This window comes from Halichoerus grypus, chromosome 5 (assembly GCF_964656455.1).
Source record: "Halichoerus grypus chromosome 5, mHalGry1.hap1.1, whole genome shotgun sequence".
Lineage (NCBI taxonomy): Eukaryota > Metazoa > Chordata > Mammalia > Carnivora > Phocidae > Halichoerus > Halichoerus grypus.
The window spans coordinates 155,104,553-155,124,306 of record NC_135716.1 but is presented as its reverse complement, the minus strand read 5'-3'; the positions used below and the strand labels follow the sequence as shown (position 1 = coordinate 155,124,306).

General features: G+C 47.1%; 1 protein-coding gene and 1 long non-coding RNA gene across 2 annotated transcripts in view; one reads left to right on the top strand and one right to left on the bottom strand.

Moving 5' to 3' along the window:
- The window catches only part of RIMKLA (ribosomal modification protein rimK like family member A), a 30,621-nt gene extending 21,091 nt beyond the window's left edge, over positions 1-9,530 (top strand). The window contains exons 4-5 of the mRNA XM_036079228.2: positions 5,751-5,954; positions 8,104-9,530. Of these exons, the coding sequence (XP_035935121.1) occupies positions 5,751-5,954; positions 8,104-8,594 (695 nt within the window). The 3' untranslated portion in view covers positions 8,595-9,530. The remainder of the gene's footprint in view (positions 1-5,750; positions 5,955-8,103) is intronic.
- On the bottom strand, positions 989-8,922 carry LOC144381937 (uncharacterized). Its single transcript, XR_013448220.1, has 2 exons — positions 8,795-8,922; positions 989-1,384 (listed from the first exon to the last, which is right to left on the bottom strand). It is a non-coding gene; the product is annotated as an uncharacterized LOC144381937 (long non-coding RNA).
- Positions 9,531-19,754: the final 10,224 nt, after the last annotated feature.

Below are 19,754 nucleotides of genomic sequence, written 5' to 3'. Positions count from 1 at the left end.
TACTCCTCCACTAAACAAGTGCTTCCAAGAGCCTTGTTGCCTCTTAGACAAAGTCTGTATTCCTCGCCATAGCACTGAAGGCCCTGCAGCTGCACCCTTCCTTTGCACCCTTCATCATCCACTGCAGACTACTTCTCCTTCACTAGCTCGACCATGTATTTTCTGTTCTTTAAACCTCTGCCCTCTTCCCTTCACTGGCAGTGCCATCTTCCTCTGGCTTCTGGTGAACCTCCGCTCACCAGTAAAGGCCAGCTGCCCCCCACATCCCTGGCCTCCCTGCCTCTCTGCGCGCTCTTCCTTTGGGTCTCCGTGGCACTTTGCCCATGCCTCTAGCGTAGCACTGCCCTTTATGACAGCTGCAAGGGCATGTGCCTCTCCCCCTGGCTGGCTGGGCACTGCTCAGGGGCGGGAACCCGCTCCCCAGCCTCTCTGTCCCGGGGACCTGCCGCAGCGCTCGGTGCAGAGCGGGGACTGGTAACGGAGAGAAGCCTGCATGCAGCAGGAAGTCCTCCCGCAGCGTGGGGGCAGGTGCTCCCTGATGCGACCCAGGGGGCACACTTCCATGCTCAGGGCATCTGCAGTGAGGGGAGGCCCCCGAAACAGACAGGTGCTGAGCAGTTCCTGTGCTGGAGGGACTGGGCAGTGAGATGGGCTAGCCTCGGTCACTGCTCTTGAGCTACAGCGTGCAGTAGAGACGGTTGCGTTGCAGGGTGACATCCTCTGGGGCAGGCTGGCCCAGCGCCTGCTCGCGCCTGACAGGGGGCCAGCTCGGCCACTAGGCAGGGAAGGCCTCACTGGAGGAGAAGGAGACTTCAGGTGGAGTGTGGAATTCAAACTGGAGGAAGTAAGTAAGCGAACATACGGAAGCAGGTGTGAGCAAAGCAACCTGTGGGAACCAAGGGTTCCTGTTGAGGAGAAAGAGGAATGAGTTTGGGGTGCAAGGTGGGCCCCTTAATGCTATTCAGATAGATATGCTACAGTGCTAAAGTTCGATGTCTAATTTTTTTTATTGTGCTAAAATATACGTAATTGAGAATTCAACTAATATTTGAGTGGCCACAGAGTGCCAGGCACTGTTCAGGCTCTGGGGATACAGAAAGGAACAAAACAAATCTCCTGTCCTCAAGGAGCTCTCATCGTAGAAGGGTAAGACAGACAATAAATAGAAATTAAATAAAATACATGGTATTTTCAAACATTTTAAAAATTGAGGTGTAGGGGTGCCTGGATGGCTCAGTCGGTTAAACATCCAACTCTTGATTTCGGCTCCGGTCATGTTCTCAGGGTCATGAGATCGAGCTCTGTGTCAGGCTCCATGCTGAGCGTGCAGCCTGCTTAAGATTCTCTCTCCCTGTCGCCCCACTCCCGCTTCCATGCTCTCTCTCTAAAAATAGAAAAATAAAAAAATTTAAAAATTGAGATGTAATTCACATAACAGTTTACCATTTTTAAGTGTACAATTTAGTGGATTTTAGTATATTCACTATTGTGTACAACCATAGCCACTATTTCATTTTGGAACGTTTCCATTCCAGAAGAAACCCTGCACCTATTTGGGGTCGATCACACTTGCGTTCCCTGGACTCTGGTAACCACTAGTCTATTTTCTGTTTCTATGGATTTGCCTATTTTGAACATTTCATATCAGTGGAATCATCCACTATGTGACCTTTTGTGTCTGGCTCCTTTGACTTAACGTGATGTCTTCCTGGGCCATCCCTGTTGTAGCATGGATCCGTACTGCATTCCTTCTGATCCCTCAACAATAGTCTGTTGTGTTGATAGCCCACATTTTGTTTATCTGCTCATCAGCTGATGGACATCTGAGTTGTTTCCATTTTGTGGCTGTTAGGAGTAATGCTGCTGTGGACATGTGTGTACAAGTTTCTATGTGGACATATGTTTTCATTTCTCTTGGGTACCTACCTAAGCCTGGAATTGTGGGGTCAGATGGTAACTCTATGTTTAACCTCAGAGGAACTACCAAACTGTTTTCCACAATGGTTATGTCATTTTATAAGCCCACCAGCAGTGTGCGAGGGTTCTGATTTCTCTTCATCCTCCCTGATCCTTGTTTTATTCATTCACTCCTTTATTTATGATTGGTTTTCTTTTCTGGAGTACTAAATAAAACTTTTTGATTGTATATATTAATTTGAACGTTTGTAGCCTGAAAAGTGGGCAGGCCTAACTCTTAGAATATACATATATTGGGGCGCCTGGGTGGCTCAGTCATTAAGCGTCTGCCTTCGGCTCGGGTCATGATCTCCAGGGTCCTGGGATCGAGCCCTGCGTCGGGCTCCCTGCTCCATGGGAAGCCTGCTTCTCTCTCTCCCCTGCTTCTGTTCTCCTTTTCCCTCTCCCCTACTTGTGTTCCCTCTCTCGCTGTGTCTCTATCAAATAAATAAGTAAAATCTTAAAAAAAAAAGAATATACATATATGAATGTCCTCTTTGCCTTGACAAATTAAGCAAATAATCACTTCCACCATAAAAGCAAGCCACAAGCCAAAATACATGTTTCCCAAGCATTAGTAATGTAGGGCCCCACTTTATTTATTTTTAAATGAATTTTTAAAATCTTTTTTGAGGTCTAATTGATATAATGATTCAATATTTGTATACATTGCAAATTGGTCAGCACAATAAGTCTAGGTAACATCCATCACCGTACAGAACTTTTTTCTTATGATGAGAAATTTTAGCAACTTGTGAATACGTGATTTGTTTTTATTATCACCATCCCAGTGGGTGGAAGGAGGCATCTTATCGTGGTTTTGCTTTCTGTTTCCCTACTGATTAGTGATGTTGAGCATCTTTTCATGTGCTTACTGGACATTTGTAGATCTTTGGACAATTGTTTATTCAAATCCTTTGCCCGCTTTTCAGTTGGGTTATTGGTGTTTTTATTGCTGAGGGTTTTTTTTCCTTTTTAAAGATTTATTTATTTATTTTGTGGGGGGCAGAAGGAGAGGGAGAGAGAATCCTAAGCAGACTCCATGCTGAGTGCAGAGCCCAACGCAGGGCTTAATCTCACAACCCTGAGATCACGATCTGAGCCAAAGCCAGGAAGAGTTGGATGCTCAACCAGCTGCGCCACCCAGGCACCCCTTTTGATTGCTGAGTTTTTAAGAGTTCACAACATATGAACATAATTTGAACATGTTTTTTCCCCACCCTGTAGGTTCTCTTTTTACTTTCTTGATAGTGTCCTCGGATGTCCAGAAGGTTTGATTTTGATGGAGTTCCGTTCATCTGTTTTTTCCTTTGGTGGCTTGTGCTTTTAGATGTCATTTTGTGGCTACTTCATCCAAGATCACACAGATTGATACGTGCGTTTCCTTGTAAGCGTTTTATAGTTTTAGCTCCTACCTTTGGGTCTTTGATCCATTTTGAGCTAATTTTTGTATATGGTGTGATGAAGGAGTCCAGCTTCCTTCATTTGCATGTGGATATCCAGTTTTCCCAGTATTATTTGTTGAAGACTATTCTTTCCTCCATTGGATGCTTTTGTAACTCTTGTCAAAAAGCACCTGACCGGGGCGCCTGGGTGGCTCAGTCGTTGGGCGTCTGCCTTCGGCTCAGGTCGTGATCCCAGGGTCCTGGGATCGAGCCCCACATCGGGCCCCCTGCTCCGTGGGGAAGCCTGCTTCTCCCTCTCCCACTCCCCCTGCTTGTGTTCCCTCTCTCACTGTGTCTCTCTCTGTCAAATAAATAAATAAAATCTTTAAAAAAAAGCACCTGACCATCTGTGTGAGGGTCTACTCTGGGCTCTCAGTTCTATTCCATTGATCCATATGTCTATCATCTTATGGCAGGCCACACTGTCTTCATGACTGTAACTTTGTAGTAAGTTTTGCAATTGGCAAGTTGGGCTCCAACTTTGTCCCTTTATTCTTTTTTTCAAGATTGTGTTGGATATTTGGGATCCTTGCCTTTCCATATGAATTTTAGGATCAGCTTGTCAACTTCTGCAAAAAAGGAAGTTAGACTTCTGGTGGGGACCGTGTAGATCAGTTGGAGGCGTGTTGCTGTCTTAATACAATATGAAGTCGTCTGGTCCCTGAACATGGGACATCTTTCCATTTATTTAGCTCTTTAATTTCTCTCAAAAGTGTTTTGCAGTTTTCAGTGATAAGTCTTGTACTTCTTTGGTTAAATTTGTTCCTAATGTTTTTTTCCTTTTGATACTCTGGTAAATGGGATTGTGTTCTTAATTTTGTTTTCAGGTTGTTCATTGCTAGTGTAACACATAGTATCTTAGGGAAAATGGATGGGGAGTAAACAAATTACAGTGGTAGTTAGACCCTAGTACATGGAAATGAATCTAAAGAAGGAAGTGGAATGGTACGGGCTGTGCCCTTGAGAAAGTTACTAATCTTGTAGACCTTTGTTTCCCTCTACTGTAAAACAAAAATAACTATTCTGTTTTAATGGCTTCATAGGGCTAATATGAAGTATAAATGAAATAATAAAAAAACAAGGTGTTTGGCACACAGGGCAGATGATCCCCCTCCCCCTTTTTCCTCTGTGCCTGAACACTGTAGCTCCTTTAGTAATTGCAGACTAAGCCCCATATTAGAACCTGCCACCTGCCAGGAACCAAGGAACCAAGTCCCTATATCGAGCCCCCATCTCTGCTGAAAATCCTACCTAATATCCAGGGAACCCCCAGTGCCTATACTTGAATCCCAGCCATCTGTGGTCAGATGCCAGATCTCCTGGTGCCAAATGTTCAGTGATGGAGACATGTGTTGGGGGGTTACTTCTCAGTCTTCTATGCCACTAGGGGCTGATACCCATCACTCTTTTTATTAAGACTTCAGAAGGGTCCCACTCCTTATAACGTGGTGACACAAATCTTAGGAAAACCATCTCTTTGTTCCAAATTTGCTAACAAGAAGGCTCAGACTGGGTATGCTCATGTCAGATTTGCAGAGCAAACTCATCAGGAACTCCTGCTCAGATCTGTCAGCTAATATGCAAATGGAAAAGCAGAGGCTAAATAATTATAAAAGCATTGGTGATTCAAGCAGAAAAGGAAGGATTTGGAGTCAAGAAGGAATGCTTTCCCTAGATAGCAATAGAACTATAGATCATTCCTTTTAGAATTAAACAGGTATAGCCAGATAATAAGTTTCTTAGGTTTAAAAGGAGGAGGGAGTCTTTCAGGGGCTCCCTCTTTGAGCTCCCATATCATTTGCGTATACCTATCTTAATGCTCTATCATGCTGTATTGTAGTTACCTTTTGTGGGTCTCTCTCTACCTAGCCTTGGAATTCCTCTAAAGTGTGTTCAGTTAACTATGTTCTGTAAACATGGATTTGACACCTGCTTTGTACTTCGAGCCCAGTGTGAGGTTTGGGGGATTAACAAAGTGGGTTAGAGATGGACTGTGCCTAATCAGCATCCTGGGGTGATAGGAGATGCTGACTGCTTTTGGAACTGAATTGACTAGATCCTTAGGATTTTATTTTGGCCTCTCCTCTGTGTTTCTGGAATATATTATTATTCCATCCTGAAAAAAGAGTTGTGGTAGAGGGAGAGGGGCGTGTGTAAAACCAAGAGAAAATAAGGTTCGGCGGCCATTTGATAAGAAGCAAGAGTTTGGTCAGAGAAACAGAAGGGGCCGAGGTAAGGCAAGTTCAGAAAGAACCGACAGCTGTATGGGACAGGGAGATGGGAGGGCAAGGACTCAGCTCGGAGGCTTCTCTTAACCGCTCCTCCTGCTCTTTGTCTTTCTTCTTAAAGGAAAAGCTGTTTTTCTTGCAAGAGATAAACATCACCTCTCAGACATCTGCCATCTGATCCGCCATGATGTGCCCTACCTGTTCCAGAAGTATGTGAAGGAGTCACACGGCAAAGATATCCGGGTGGTGGTGGTAGGGGGCCGGGTGATAGGCTCTATGCTTCGCTGCTCCACAGATGGACGGATGCAAAGCAACTGCTCTCTCGGTAAGGTATAAGACTCACAGTCCATTTTGTCACTAGGGATTTTCATTAGGATGTTTGCACCCATTCAGTAAATGTGGATCGATCCCTCCTATCTTGTCAAATCCTCTGCTGGGCTCCAGGATCACAGATAAGAATTAGAAACAAGCCCTGTCCTGTCACCGCAAGCAGCCCAGGAAAGGGACAGACTGGTGTGGGTGCTGTGACAGAGGTCAGGCCTGGGTATCAGGACACTGAGATTGAACCCTGTCTGGTAGGTGTTGGGACTCAGCAGCCAGGTTTAAACCAGGGAGTGACATGAGGATCCGTGTTTGAGAAGAACTGACACGTGGGTAGAGGAGGGATTGAAGGCATGAGACAGGAGGCAGAGGAGTTCGGAAGGCAAGAAATAAAGAGCGTCTACGCTGAGGCAATGAAAGAAGATAGAGTGTATTCTGCTTTTGCATTGTAATTGAAGACTGTGTTTTTCTTAATATGTATGATATAATTAGAAAGCTGCAGTTTGTATTTGGATCAAATGCATAACCCCGTCCCATGAACCTGTTGTTTATCTTGTTTTCTGTTACGGTGAGTGGAGATGTCCCAGGAGAGATATAAATTCTTGTCCCCATCACAGAAAGCTGTTGTCACCCTCACTGAATGAATGTGTATGTTGGTAATATGAAAAGAGAAAAATGCACACGGTTGCATTCTAAATGGCCCTGTGAGTGTACCAAGGCTAGTGAGTAGTACAGAGGTGGAGACACCAGCTCGGTCCTTCCTTCACTAATACCAGTCGAGCAGTTGCCACGAGCGGACTCGATGAGAGCGCAGTTAACGGCAGAGTCCCTGCTCTGGGACAGCTTACGGTTCCACAGGGGACAAGACCCGAAAGCAGATCATTGCAAGACACTGGGATGTAGTGCTGTGAGGGGGGCAGATGCTAGGCTCAGGTTGACACGGTGCTAAGTACTCAACATCTCATTTTCGTGTATGGTGCTGCCACGTGGAACCTCAGGTGTTATGTTGTCTTTTTTAGTCACCATATCAGATGCATTCTTTAACGAGGTAGGAACCAGATGGTTTTGCCATTTCCCCATGTTGCTCTTCCTGGTGAGCTAGTCTAAAACTCTTCTGTAGCCTTTTCCTTATACATTCTAATAGGTGGGGAAGGGACAGTGTTAAGGTGAAGGCATTCGCTGTTGGACCTGAGAATACAGGTCTTAAGTCTTTCCAGGGAGACTGTTAAACCTGAGGTTAACTCTGTAGTAGGTAAGGGCAGTCAGACTCTCTTCGGCATAGGATTTTGTCTCATAAGCCTTTCCATCTCCCTCTTCCTAAAACATAACGTTAATTTATTTTACAGATTTATTTACTTTTTTAGAGGTGGGGGGAGGGGCAGAGAGCGAGAATCCCAAGCAGACTCCGTGCCGAGCGTGGAGCCTGGCACCAGGCTCAGTCCCACGACCCTGAGATCACGACCTGAGCCGAAATCAAGAGTCCGATGCTTAACTGACTGAGCCACCCAGGCGCCCCAACGTAATGTTAATTTTGCTTTTTCTGTACAAAAGGAATCCATTCTCATGTAGAAAATGTGGAAAACACGGCAAAGTCCAATGAAAAAGATACTTATCATTAATCCCGCCCTTTAAAGACAGGCATTGTTAACATTTCTGTGTTGTTCTTTCCGGCATCATCTTTTTGTACAGTTGTGGTCATGCTGCACAGTCTTAAATCCTTCCAAGTATTTTTCCATGGGATCACCACCGCTCTACGAGCATTATTATTCACGATTGTAAAATATGCTGCTTTCCTCTATTGCGAGATATTTGTAGTTTTTCATTTACTTAGCAACAGATGTTGAGTGAGTGCCTATTATGTCCCAGGATTTTGATTTTCCAGTATTTTAAATAACCCTGCCATCAACATCTTGGTGCCTAAAGCTTTTTTCCATTACATAAGATTATTTCCTCAGTGGTAGGTCAGAGGAAATAAACATTTTAAAAACTCTTAGATAAGAAGTGAGCCTATTGTTTTCCCAAAGGGCGTCCTGATTTCCAAGCAGATCTTCTGTCTCCCTGCCCCTCCTCAGTGTGGCTCCGTCTCTTCTTTGAAGGGTCGTTGTGCCCTTGGTGTCTGAGGTCACCATGATGTCGCTGTGCTTTCCCTGCAGGCGGTGTGGGCGTCATGTGCCCGCTGACAGAGCAAGGCAAGCAGCTGGCCGTTCAGGTGTCCAATATCCTGGGCATGGACTTCTGTGGCATTGATCTCCTCATCATGGACGATGGCTCCTTTGTGGTGTGTGAGGCAAACGCCAACGTCGGCTTCCTAGCCTTCGACCAGGCGTGCAATTTAGATGTGGGTGGCATCATCGCGGACTACACCATGTCCTTGCTGCCCAACAGGCAGACTGGCAAGATGGCCGTCCTCCCAGGACTGTCCAGTCCCAGGGAGAAGAAAGAGCCAGATGGCTGCGCTTCAGCTCAGGGAGTTGCGGAGAGCGTCTACGCCATCAACAATGGGTCTACCTCTAGCGAGAGTGAGCCTGAACTGGGAGAGATCCGGGATTCCTCAGTGAGCACAACGGGGGCCCCGCCCCCCATGCTGCCCGAACCCGGCTACAACATTAACAACAGGATTGCTTCGGAATTAAAACTTAAGTGAATTCCTGCTTTTTGGCAGCATTGAAACCAAATCCTACTGCTTCCCTATAGTTTTGAGTGAATAAAATCCGGACTAATGTGATTTCATTTGCACAGAAACTAGAAAATCCCATCTGGGCACTCAGCATTCTTTCTAACGATGATTTAAGCAAAACGGCTTAGCTTTGTGGTTTTTACAGAGACTAATATAAAAACACTCACCAAGAGCAACATCCCGAGCGATCGACTTGAGACCGACGTCTGCCGCGAGCACGTGGATGCTGCGGCTGACTTTTAAGGCGCTGCCGGAGGGCTGCTGCTCCTGGCTGTTTCCAGCAGAGCCCATGAGCTCAGACCGCCTCCCGGAAGAGCCGCACTCGGGAGCCAGCCCCGGAGGCAGGCGGGGGCGGAAGAGAAGGAACGTGACTGCGCTTACACGGCTCTTCGCTAAGTGTGTGTGTGGGATGCTTGAAGAATACGCGGTTCAGTCTCTGCTCCCCGTCAGTCGCCATCCTGGCCATATTCCTCTGACACTCAGGATATGGTGTTTTAGGGAGCTTCCTCATTAGCATTTTCGATGAAGCACTTTGTAGAAAGTTTGAGACCGATCGTTATTTGACTTCACCGGTTGGCAGATACCCTGCTGCGTGGCTGGGGCTTTCTACAAATTGCTTTGCCACTCCGAACTTACAGACCTTGCTTCAACTAACGCCAGCCCCAGCAGCCTCTTGCACCTTTGCTGCCTTTGGCCTCAGCTGGAAATGCACTTCAATGAGCTAGGGGCCACACACTTTATTTCTTATGCGTGCACTAGAATTGAACGCCATGGACTTTCTTGTCAGTGGACTCTGTTCATTTGTCATCCAGAAGCCGGTGGGTTTTTATCATAGAAATCTACTGGAAGAGAATCATTTTCCCCCTTCTCTCCTAAAACTTTGTGTACTGCTTAGCTGTAGAAGGTGTTCTTGTATGCGCTGGTGTTGTGGGCCTACTGGGTAGCTAGAGCCATCGGAAACACACTCTCATCACCTCGACATTCTAGTCCTAGCCAGGTTCCAGAGACCTGTCCTTACCCACTCTTTCCAAACTGGGGAGACTCAGGAATTACTCATTGCACGTTTAGGGGGAGGAGGGGCTGGATAACATAGACAGGACACCAAGTGCTTTTCATTTTAACTCTTTAAGCAGTAGATGATGATCCTTCCCTTGGGTGAATTCATGGAGATGGAGTTTTCCATTTCTGCTTATATGAAGTATGATGAGAATGAGCAAGGCTCCCTTTTTAACCAAATACACTAAAACATAAGCACTCAAGAGTTACCATAATCTGTGTTATTTCCTTGGGAGACCGTACTCTTGAGCTGTGATATTGCATGTGCCGAGAACAGATAGAATTCCTCTTTGGAATTATCTCTGAAGCCATGCAAGGAAAGAGGCCTCACAGCCTTATAGTCAGACTTCAGTTTTTATACCACTCCTCCCCACAGGTAGTCCCAAGCTCCAGCACCCGTTTTATCTATCAGACTTATCTTCTAATGCTCTTTGGCTTTAAAAAAAAAAAAAAAAACCTCCCTCAAAACATAAATCTACCCACAAAGGACAACAATGAGGAAGCTTACAAGTGGACAGTTTCCAAGGAAGGCTCTAGAAATAGTCTGAGTCAAGGTCAGCTTCACTGACTAAACATACATCTTCCCAAGGTGACTAGTTTGAAGGCAGCAACACCCATTTGGGTGTCTAAATTCCTGTACTTACTCTGCTGTAAATGTAAAATGTGTATAAAGTCAAAACTATTACATTTTTTCACAACACATTTAAATAGAAATTGGCTTTTAAAATATTGTGGCTAAAAGCACATCTCACCAAGTTAACACTTAAGACAATTGAAAAACGTTTGGCTCCATGTAATGGAGATATTGTACTACACAATTGTAGTTTAAATGCAGTCGAACCTAGGGTGCATGCCACTCAGTTGTAACTCTAGTAATGTGTCTTGTACAGTTGACACACGATACTACTTCACCTTTATGCAGGTTAAGACATTTACCTTATCTTTACCACTCAGGGTGGGTTTAGAAGGATAGTTCTAGGTCTGTTCTTGTTGGAATTGTCCATATGCTTTCTACGTAAACATCTGAACCAAGTGATGACCTTCTGGAAGCTGCATGCACTCATTCCCACTGTTCAGCGTAAGCCCAGTCTCCCCACTTTATCTAAAAGGACGCTAGCAGGCCCTGTCCCGAGCAGAGCAGCTAGAGGGTGCTTCCAGGTTTGTCAAAGAGGGCCCGTCTTCCAGCTGTTAGTGACGTCTATAGTCATGGGCACCCCTGCTTGAAACGGAGCCCAGCCTGGAAGCAGAGAAAGCTAGATCACACCTGGATCACAGCTCCCGCCTCCCTGCATCCCCCCCCCCCCCAGATTTCCCATACCCGCCACGGGCCCTGTGACCCTTGGTCATGGGTCTAGGCCACACTCATTACAGCTGCCCGCAAGGCCTGCTAGAAGGAACGTGGGACACAGAGCCAGTTCCTGGTTCTGGCTCTCCCCTTAAAGCGCTGACAACCTTGCACAATCAGGTAGGCTCTGCCTCCCGTTTTTCCATTCTTCCAGTAGGGGAGGTGCCTGTTTACCTCTTGAGGGTGCTTTGAGGTTGAAGTGAGTTAATTAATGAGACTGTGCATCATGTGGGAAGTGGTAGAAGAATACCTCCCACATCAGGTTTTATAAGTTTCGCATTATCCCTCCTCTGAGGGAGTCAAGAAAGAAAGAGGCCTTGAATTCTTGGCATTAGCACACTAAACAGTGGTAGGGGGCCTGAAAAAGGATGCAGCTTCTCAGAGGCCTTACCACCTGAAAGGAGTAAGGCTCTCGGGTGAGTTCACACAGCCTTCTGGATGTATCGTATATAACCTGAAACTCCTGACTCTCCTACATCAACTAACAGTCTTCCTTATGTAACATAAATTGCAGTGTCTGTATATGGTCTTCCCATTACCTGACAGTAGCATCTTGAAACTGGTCAAAACTTGAATGCCAATAGCTCCGTCACTCAGAATATATATGATTCTGCACTTGGGAAAAATGTCTTCCTGCTATCTGTCTGATTGCTGCGGGGTGCGGGTTTGTGAGAATGTGGGTTGGGGGCTTTAGGTCTTTAAAATCTGATGAAACGGTGTAAGTGGATTATAAGCTCTTCCTGTCACCATTGCAGACTCATTGCTCCCAGCTAAGAGGGGATTCCGTGACAACTGGGGATGGGGTGAGGAGGAAAGGGAAGGAGAAAGGTCTTGGATAGTTTTGTGACGTTTCAGCAGAAGAAATAAGAAATTGGGATAATTTGGAATTCCAGGGGGAAGGAAGAAGAAATGGCTCTTCTGGGGGTTGTTTAAATGAAAGAATCATGCACACGTATTCATTAGAGGTAGGGGTCTTTGAAACTTCTGTATAAAGAAAATAAATTACGTGGATTCTCATCGGCCTTGGGGAAGTGGGAGAGACATGCCTCAGCACTTCCTTAAGTCCTGATGAATGCTGGTCTTGATGCAAGTCCAGGGGAGATGGCCCCTGGGAGCTTGCTGGGGGCTCCAGGGCCCCCCAGGTAACAGCTGGCCCTTCTGCAGAAAACCGTGTGCAGGCAGGCCTGGAGCCGCAGTGCTCTGAGGTGGGGCTAAGGAGCCACGTCAGAGTGAATCCAAAGCCAGTAGAACGGGGAAGCTCAGCTTAATACTTTCTTTTGCACTTGCAGGTGAGGCTTCTATTTGCTGTCAGTCTGTGCAGATGTTTGGGGACGAGCCCTGACAACAGTCATCTTTGTCACTGTCCCCAAAGCTCATGTTTTTCCATCTGCTGCTACAGCCTAATAGCAAGCCTCGTGCTGTTTTTGACTTTCTCTGAGACTCGAGATCAGATCATGACTTTAAAATGCTTTTACTTGGAAAACCCCCTCCCCCCCATCTCAGGAATATGTTGTTGGAATCGTTCCCAAAAACCATATTATGCTTCCATTCCAAGTCTCTGGCCAGACCCTGCAGCCCTCCCTGAGTACGACACAGCTGAGTACGACACAGCTGAGTACGACAACTTTGTTCCTTCCAGCTTTTCAGCTTCCTTCTCCGGGTGTGGTTCCCGTGCCAACGTGTGGCACTCTCCTGGGCCCTGTGCTGGCCTCCCCAACCCTGTTTGGTAGTCTCGCTATGCCATTTTGTGTTCACTGGGCTCCGAGGTGACACTGAGAAAGTCACCCACCAAGCCAGATTTGTTTTTTTAATATTTTATTTATTTGAGAGAGATCAAGAGCGAGCGAGCGTGAGCGGGGAGGAGGGGCAGAGGGAGAGAGAGAAGCAGACTCCCTGCTGAGCAGGGACCCTGGGATCATGACCTGAGCCTGAGGCAGATGCTTAACCAACTGAACCACTCAGGCGCCCCATCAAGCCAGATTCGAGGACAAAGTAATAACAGCACTCTGGACACCAATTCAGTCCCCCCATTTTATAGACGGAGGATCTGAATCCCAGAGGCCAAGATGACTTAGCTAGTCAGCAGCAGGGCTGGGACGCAGGCAGCCGAGTCCCCATTCTGGTTTAGCATACTGCCAGAGGTGGCTCTGTTCTCCCATGGTGCCTAGCACTTGCTGTCATGCTGGACTCCCCCTCTGCCCTTTCTCCCGCTGAGCCTCTGCTCTGGATCCACGTGGTGTTGATGTGCCAGCTCTGAAGGCTTCACCTCTTGGATGGCCTTAAATGAGAGCCCTAGAGGCACATACGAGATTTCTAGGGTGCAAGCTGGCATATGGCCTGTGCCCTCAGACCAGCCAAGACCATTTAGCCCCACCTTACACCATCAGTGGTCGATGAGGGGGCAAGGCCCCTGCCAAGCTGGCTGAAGGCTCCCTTGGTGCCAACTAGGCTGGCATTTCCCCAGTGCAGAATGTCTTGGATGTGTGGAGGCCTTTGTGGGCCTCCGTGGAGGTCAAGGGCTTGAAGGTCCCAAACTTCTGCCACCGGGCACTCCTTCAGGGGGATCCTGCTTGATGCACATGTTCCAACTGCAATGAGCCACAAAGTCAAAAGTGTCCTCGCACTTCAGTTCCACAGCGCATTCACCTGCAGCCAGCCACTAGGCCAGATTCTTCCCTCTTGAGGCCCATTCGTCAGCCAAGGCCCACATAGCCCTTGAGATCCAGGCACGTCCGGTAACTGGGCCTTTGGATGTCTGTGATCTCTAAGGTGCTCACATTTTGGCCGCCGCAGCTGACACCAGACTTATGCTACCTCATTTTAAGCAACGATGGGGTCTCCTCCCTGTGGTCCATCAATGACGTGAAGATCAGTTCTCCCATTTCCACACCCAACAAAATTCAAATGCACCAGTGTGTGTGGGCACATGTGTGTTTCAATGATGTGGGAGGAAACAAAGACATTACAGCAATGCAGACACGGTACGCCCTTCGTAAAGTGTTCTTTGGATACACCACTGAGGAACCCATCACCTACGCCCCACAAGTACCTGTCTCCCTACTTGGGACAAACCAAATCCATTTATGTTCTACTATACAGCAGTATGGCCAGTCCTTTTCTTCTTCCTTTTTTTTTTTTTTTAGATTTTACTTATTTATTTATTTGAGAGAGAGAGTGCACGAGAGGGGGGAGGGTCAGAGGGAGAAGCAGACTCCCTGCTGAGCAGGGAGCCCGATGCGGGACTCGATCCTGGGACTCCAGGATCATGACCTGAGCCGAAGGCAGTCGCTTAACCAACTGAGCCACCCAGGCGCCCGCCAGTCCTTTTCTTAACTTGATTCCTGCCAATGCCCTTACCTTTGAGATTTCCCCTTCCCCGATGGGTGGCTTATTAAAGGCATTTTCTTAAACAAAGATGGCTCCCTCCAGAGGAACTCTCAAGGTGATACATTTTTGACTCGCACTACGTTACCCAGGCATCGCAACAACCAGAGTCCCCCCCCGTCAGGGTCTTCACGCTCTGTGGCAGGCAACACGGACTAATGTCAATGATGCCAGTTTGAGTTACACATCCCCGGTGCCAATCCTGACTCCAAAACCTATAGCTCACGTGACCTCGGGAGAGTCTCTTCATCTTGCCACACCTTCGTTTCTTTACCTATAAACGTGATAAGTAAACACAGTCGTGAATGTGAAGCACTGAGCCACATGCCTAGCTTTCCGCAGCGTCCTTCCCACTGTCAGCAGGCACAGGCGGCTCGTGCCCGTGATCGTGGCTCGGGGCCAAGGGAGGAGAACCGGCAGACAGCAGCTTTACGGCTGGGAGGGCGAGGAGTGCTGACGGCTGCTTGCGCACGCCGTGGTCCAGGCTTCACAATTGGAAGGTTCCGTCTGTCCTTGAGATCCTAGGATGCTATAGTGTGAGATCCAGATGGTGCATTTGGCTTAATGTTGTATTTGAAGGAAAGGCTGCCTCGGACGACTGGGAGGCTGGAAAGCTGGTGAGCAGCCTGACCTTGGGTGATTTAGCACCTGGTTTTTCCTGCATGAGGTTGGCTGGCTTTGCATCAGATAGAAGGAGGAGGTGCGAGGGATTTGCATGTAATCTGTCAAACAGGGTGAAGGGAGTGCAGGAGGCCAGGGCTGTGCAGGGAGCTCCGATAGCCCAACAGCACCATCTGGACTTGGAGGGGCCAACAGCCCTGAGATCAGATGGAAGTAGCCAATCAAGTGGCTCATTTTCCTGCTGTCCTGCGCCTGTCCTGAGGGAGGCTCCCAGAATCTCCTGTCTGGAAAGAATGCTCATCTCCTGTAAGGGGAGCAGGGCTCTCAATCCCTCCGCAGGACCAACAGAGGTCTCTGTGAAGACGGGATTCGGCAGGTGGCTGGTTTGGTGTTATCCCCCCTGGAAGGGGTGCCCCCATGTCAGTGGGGCGCTGGAACCCGCTCGCACTGGCCCAGGGGAGGGGATCATGAGCATCTGCAGGAATTTAGTGAGCTGGCTCTTAAACACAGCCATCATTTAAAAAAAAAATGAAATGATACCAACCTATAATGAAAGTATATTACAAAAAATAAAGTTAAAAATATAGGTATTAAATACTCAAAACTTATCACTTCCCAATTATTTTACTACATTTTTCTAATATCCATGCTCTCGAGGTTACGCTGTCGGAAACGCCCTGCGATGAAGAGATGAAGGGCGTGTTGCTGCGAGTCTCTGCAAATGCCACTGTTCGATGACATCACGTTGGCGACTTGACATCAGCCCTGGTAGGATATCTTACCCCCCCAGACCCCGAGATGGGCAGATGCCACATATCAAGTTTCTACCCCTGGAGGGCTGGTTGCAAAACATTTAGCAGCACCCCACTGCTACTTGGGGACCGAGAAAGACATGGAGCCACATGAGCATTGAAACACCTCGTTCCGGGGAGGTTGGCCTGGGTGATGGATTTCTTGCAGCAGGTGTCCTGGTAGAATGTGCAGAAGTGGCCAAGAAAAACACCTGAAAACGCTGCTTCTCCGCTCGTTTTGTCTTGCCTCTGTTTTCCACGCGTGAGAAATGTGTTTCGTTTGCTCCTAAACTTCTGGAGTGATTTGTGAGTTCTGTCTCACCGCGGGCGGGTACTTCGGCTCAGTTCCCCTCCAGGAAAGGGAATTGTCGTTTCCCCTGCCTGACCGGCAAGCTGAAAATGTGCTACAAGGAATATATCTTAACTAGGCGCTGAGAGAGCTCGTTTCCAAGTGGTTTCTACAGCAATAACAGTGTTAACTTCTCCAACAGGGAAGAAATCATTTATAAATGATTGTTTTGCTGTCTTTGCTTTTTATTAAAATTATTACTGTGGGACAAGATGCTTTGTTTGCCTTTGTTCCCCCAACTCTGTGCCTTTTGGTTGTTCTTTTTAAGTAAGGACCACATGCTGAAGCTACTTTTATTATTTTCATATCATAAAACGAGGGAAAAGCTTCACAGATACTTTACCCTATTCATTCGCACACCAGCTGCATTCTGAAAAACCATAATTTTCCTTTCAAACGCAGAGTGTCGTCTGAATTGTAATATTGCCAGCTCTCAACTGTCAAGATGATGAAGGAAAGTACTAATGCATATGGTATGAGCTTGTCATGGGCCTGCTCCATGAGCTCTCCTGGGCTGACATGTGAATTGAGATTCAAAGAGCAAGTGAGAGCGAGAAGCCATTAACAATGACCGTGTGGTGCAGTACGGGCCCCAGGGGACGGAAAGAATCCGTGGACCCACCTGAAGGAGGCTCCCGGGTCAGGCTGAGCCCCCGGGACTTGTGTGTTTGCATGAGACTTCACAGGCCTTCCTGGGACCAGTGATAAGACCTTTGCAACTCACTCTGGTCGGCACCAGGCCTGAGACCCTTGAACTAAGGCTGTTCCCCAAACCACTCGTATGTCCTTCGATGTCTCTTTTTATTTTATTATTTTTTAAAAGATTTTAATTTATTTGACAGAGAGAGAGAGAACACCACAAGCAAGGGAAGCGGCAGAGGGAGAGGGGGAAGCCGACTCCCCGCTGAGCAGGGAGCCCAATGTGGGGCTTGATCCCGGGACCCTGGGATCATGACCTGAGCCAAAGGCAGACGCCCAACCAACTGAGCCACCCAGGCACCCTTATTCTTTTCATTTTATATGAAAACCTTCAAAGGACACAAAAGTAGAGAAAATAGTTTAGTAAACCACCCAGATTTTAAGTTACCAAAATTCTCGGGGTGCCTGGGTGGCTCAGTCATTAAGCGTCTGCCTTCAGCCAGGTCATGATCCCAGGGTCCTGGGATTGAGCCCCGCATCGGGCTCCCTGCTCGGCGGGAAGCCTGCTTCTCCCTCTCCCACTCCCCCTGCTTGTGTTCCCTCTCTCGCTGTGTCTCTCTCTATCAAATAAATAAATAAAATCTTAAAAAAAAATAAATTACCAAAATTTTCTATTTTTACTGCATCTACTCATTTATTTTCTTTATGCATTTAAAAAATCCCACACACCACATTTTTTCTCCCCTGCATTCTCCAAGAGTGTGCATCTTCTTTTTTTAAATTTTTTAAGTAGGCTCCACACTCAGCGTCCAATGCAGGGCTTGAACTCACAACCCTGAGATCAAGACCTGAGCTGAGATCAAGAGTCCGATGCTTCACCGACTGAGCCACCCAGGCGCCCCAGCATGTATCTTTTTTAAAAGAGGACACTTCCTTATGCCTTTACCACATCTAAAAAAACTAACAATAATCCCTTGGTACCATCTACTTCCCATTCTATGTCGAATTCCCCTAGTCGTCTCACAAAGAACTCCATCTGGCTGCTCTCTGGGCCAGCGTATTCAATGGGGCAGGAGGTGCCTGGGAAAGGGTGGTGACGGTTTCCCCGCCCTCCTGACTTTGGCTCCGGCACAAACCGTGCCCACAGCAGAGACACTACTGGAGGGCCCCCCGCTGGCTACAGACACCTTCCCAAGCTGTTGGATCTTGGGATTTCCTCTCCTCGAGGAACAAGCTGACGAAGCCCCCTTCTATTTCCCAGGCTCCCGTGGTTGTCCCCCGAGACCCACGCAGCCTCCCAGCTGCTGGCCTCGCCCGGCTGTCACGGTGGCGCCCACTCTGCTGCGGGTTCCCTCTTTCACCAGCCTCGGGGAATCGCAGCTCTTCAGATCTCCCAAAGAGCCTGGGCCTCTTCATGTGTTAGAAAATTTGGGTTGCATTCCTCCTGGGATACGGGACAGAACATCTGACATTGTGTCACCTCTGAGGGCACAGCCCTGACGAGGGACATGGGGCAGCTGATGCCCCGCCTGCTTAGAGATTTTAAGTAAGGACATGAAGACAATTGGTGAAGACAATTGGTGAAATCTGGAATGAGGTCTCTCTTTTATTATCTGGTAGTGTCATATCCATGTTAATTTCCTGATTTTGATGATTGTACTGATGAGCACATGTAAGAGCATGTCCTTGTTTTTGGAAAATACACATTCAGTGTTGGGGGGTAAAGGGGCATCAGGTCTGCAACTTACTTTCCAGTGGTTTGGAAAACAGTGAATATATAGAGAAGAAAAATGATAAAGCAAATGTGATAAAATGTTAACATTTGGGGGATCTGGGTGAAAGGTACAAGGGGATTTTTTTGCAAGAACAGTCTGGAGAAATCTGAAATTATCGCAGCTTCCTCTGCTGGCTTCCTTTGGTTTGGGGGCATTTCCTTGTCTCTCCTTTCTTCCGCAGGTGATCTCCTCTATTTCCCTGGTGTTCTGCGTGGTACTCTCAAATTTCTCGCTTGAACCTAGGCTTCTTTTCTTAATGCCAGATTGCACGCCCTTTTCATCTCTCCTGGAATGTCTCACCAGTTCCTCAAACTCGCCCTGCCCCAGTCTGAATGCACACTCTTCTCCCTTCACAGACCCTCTCCTCTTCCAGGGCTCCTTGCCTGAGTGTGCCACGCTAACGGCTTGCTCAAACCAGAAGAAAGTACACCGTGACTCCAGCACTCACTTTGGGCTGCTATCTTCCTCATCCCCCACGTACATTTTTGTTTCTTGTGGTGAAACTTGACGCTTGAACTTGGAATGGCCTCTTGTCACTGCCTTGTTCATAAGATGTTCTAGGGGATCTACGATCCTTACAAAGGTTTGCAAGCAAAGCACAATAATTTTATGATATATAATTCTAGGCTTATAACCTGGTTGCAGTAGTAACCTTGTCCATATGCTTTTAAAGCCTGCTAGTGTTTATTTAAGTATTTGTTAGCTACTGAAACTGTATGTTTGTGTGGGCATATATTAAAATATATTAAAATATTTATCTCCACCACATTGCCATCAATATTGATGAATATCAGAAAAGACATACTTTTTCTATCAAATTGATGACATGATCTGTCATTAAAGTAATGGTTCATTATCTTTTTTTGAAGTATTTACTTTGTTAAACGTTTTTCATGACCTGTTATTCTTTTTTTTTTTAATTGTATTTATTTGTCAGAGAGAGAGAGAGAGTGAGAGCATGAGCAGAGGCAGGGGAGAAGCAGACCCCCCACTGAGCAGGGAGCCTCGATCCCAGGACCCTGGGATCATGACCTGAGCCGAAGGCGGATGCTTAACCAACTGAGCCATCCAGGCGCCCCTCTAGTGTACCATTTTAATTTCTTTGTCACTTTGTAACTATTTTTCAGAGTAATTTTCTTAGTGATTGCTCTAAGAACTATAATGGAC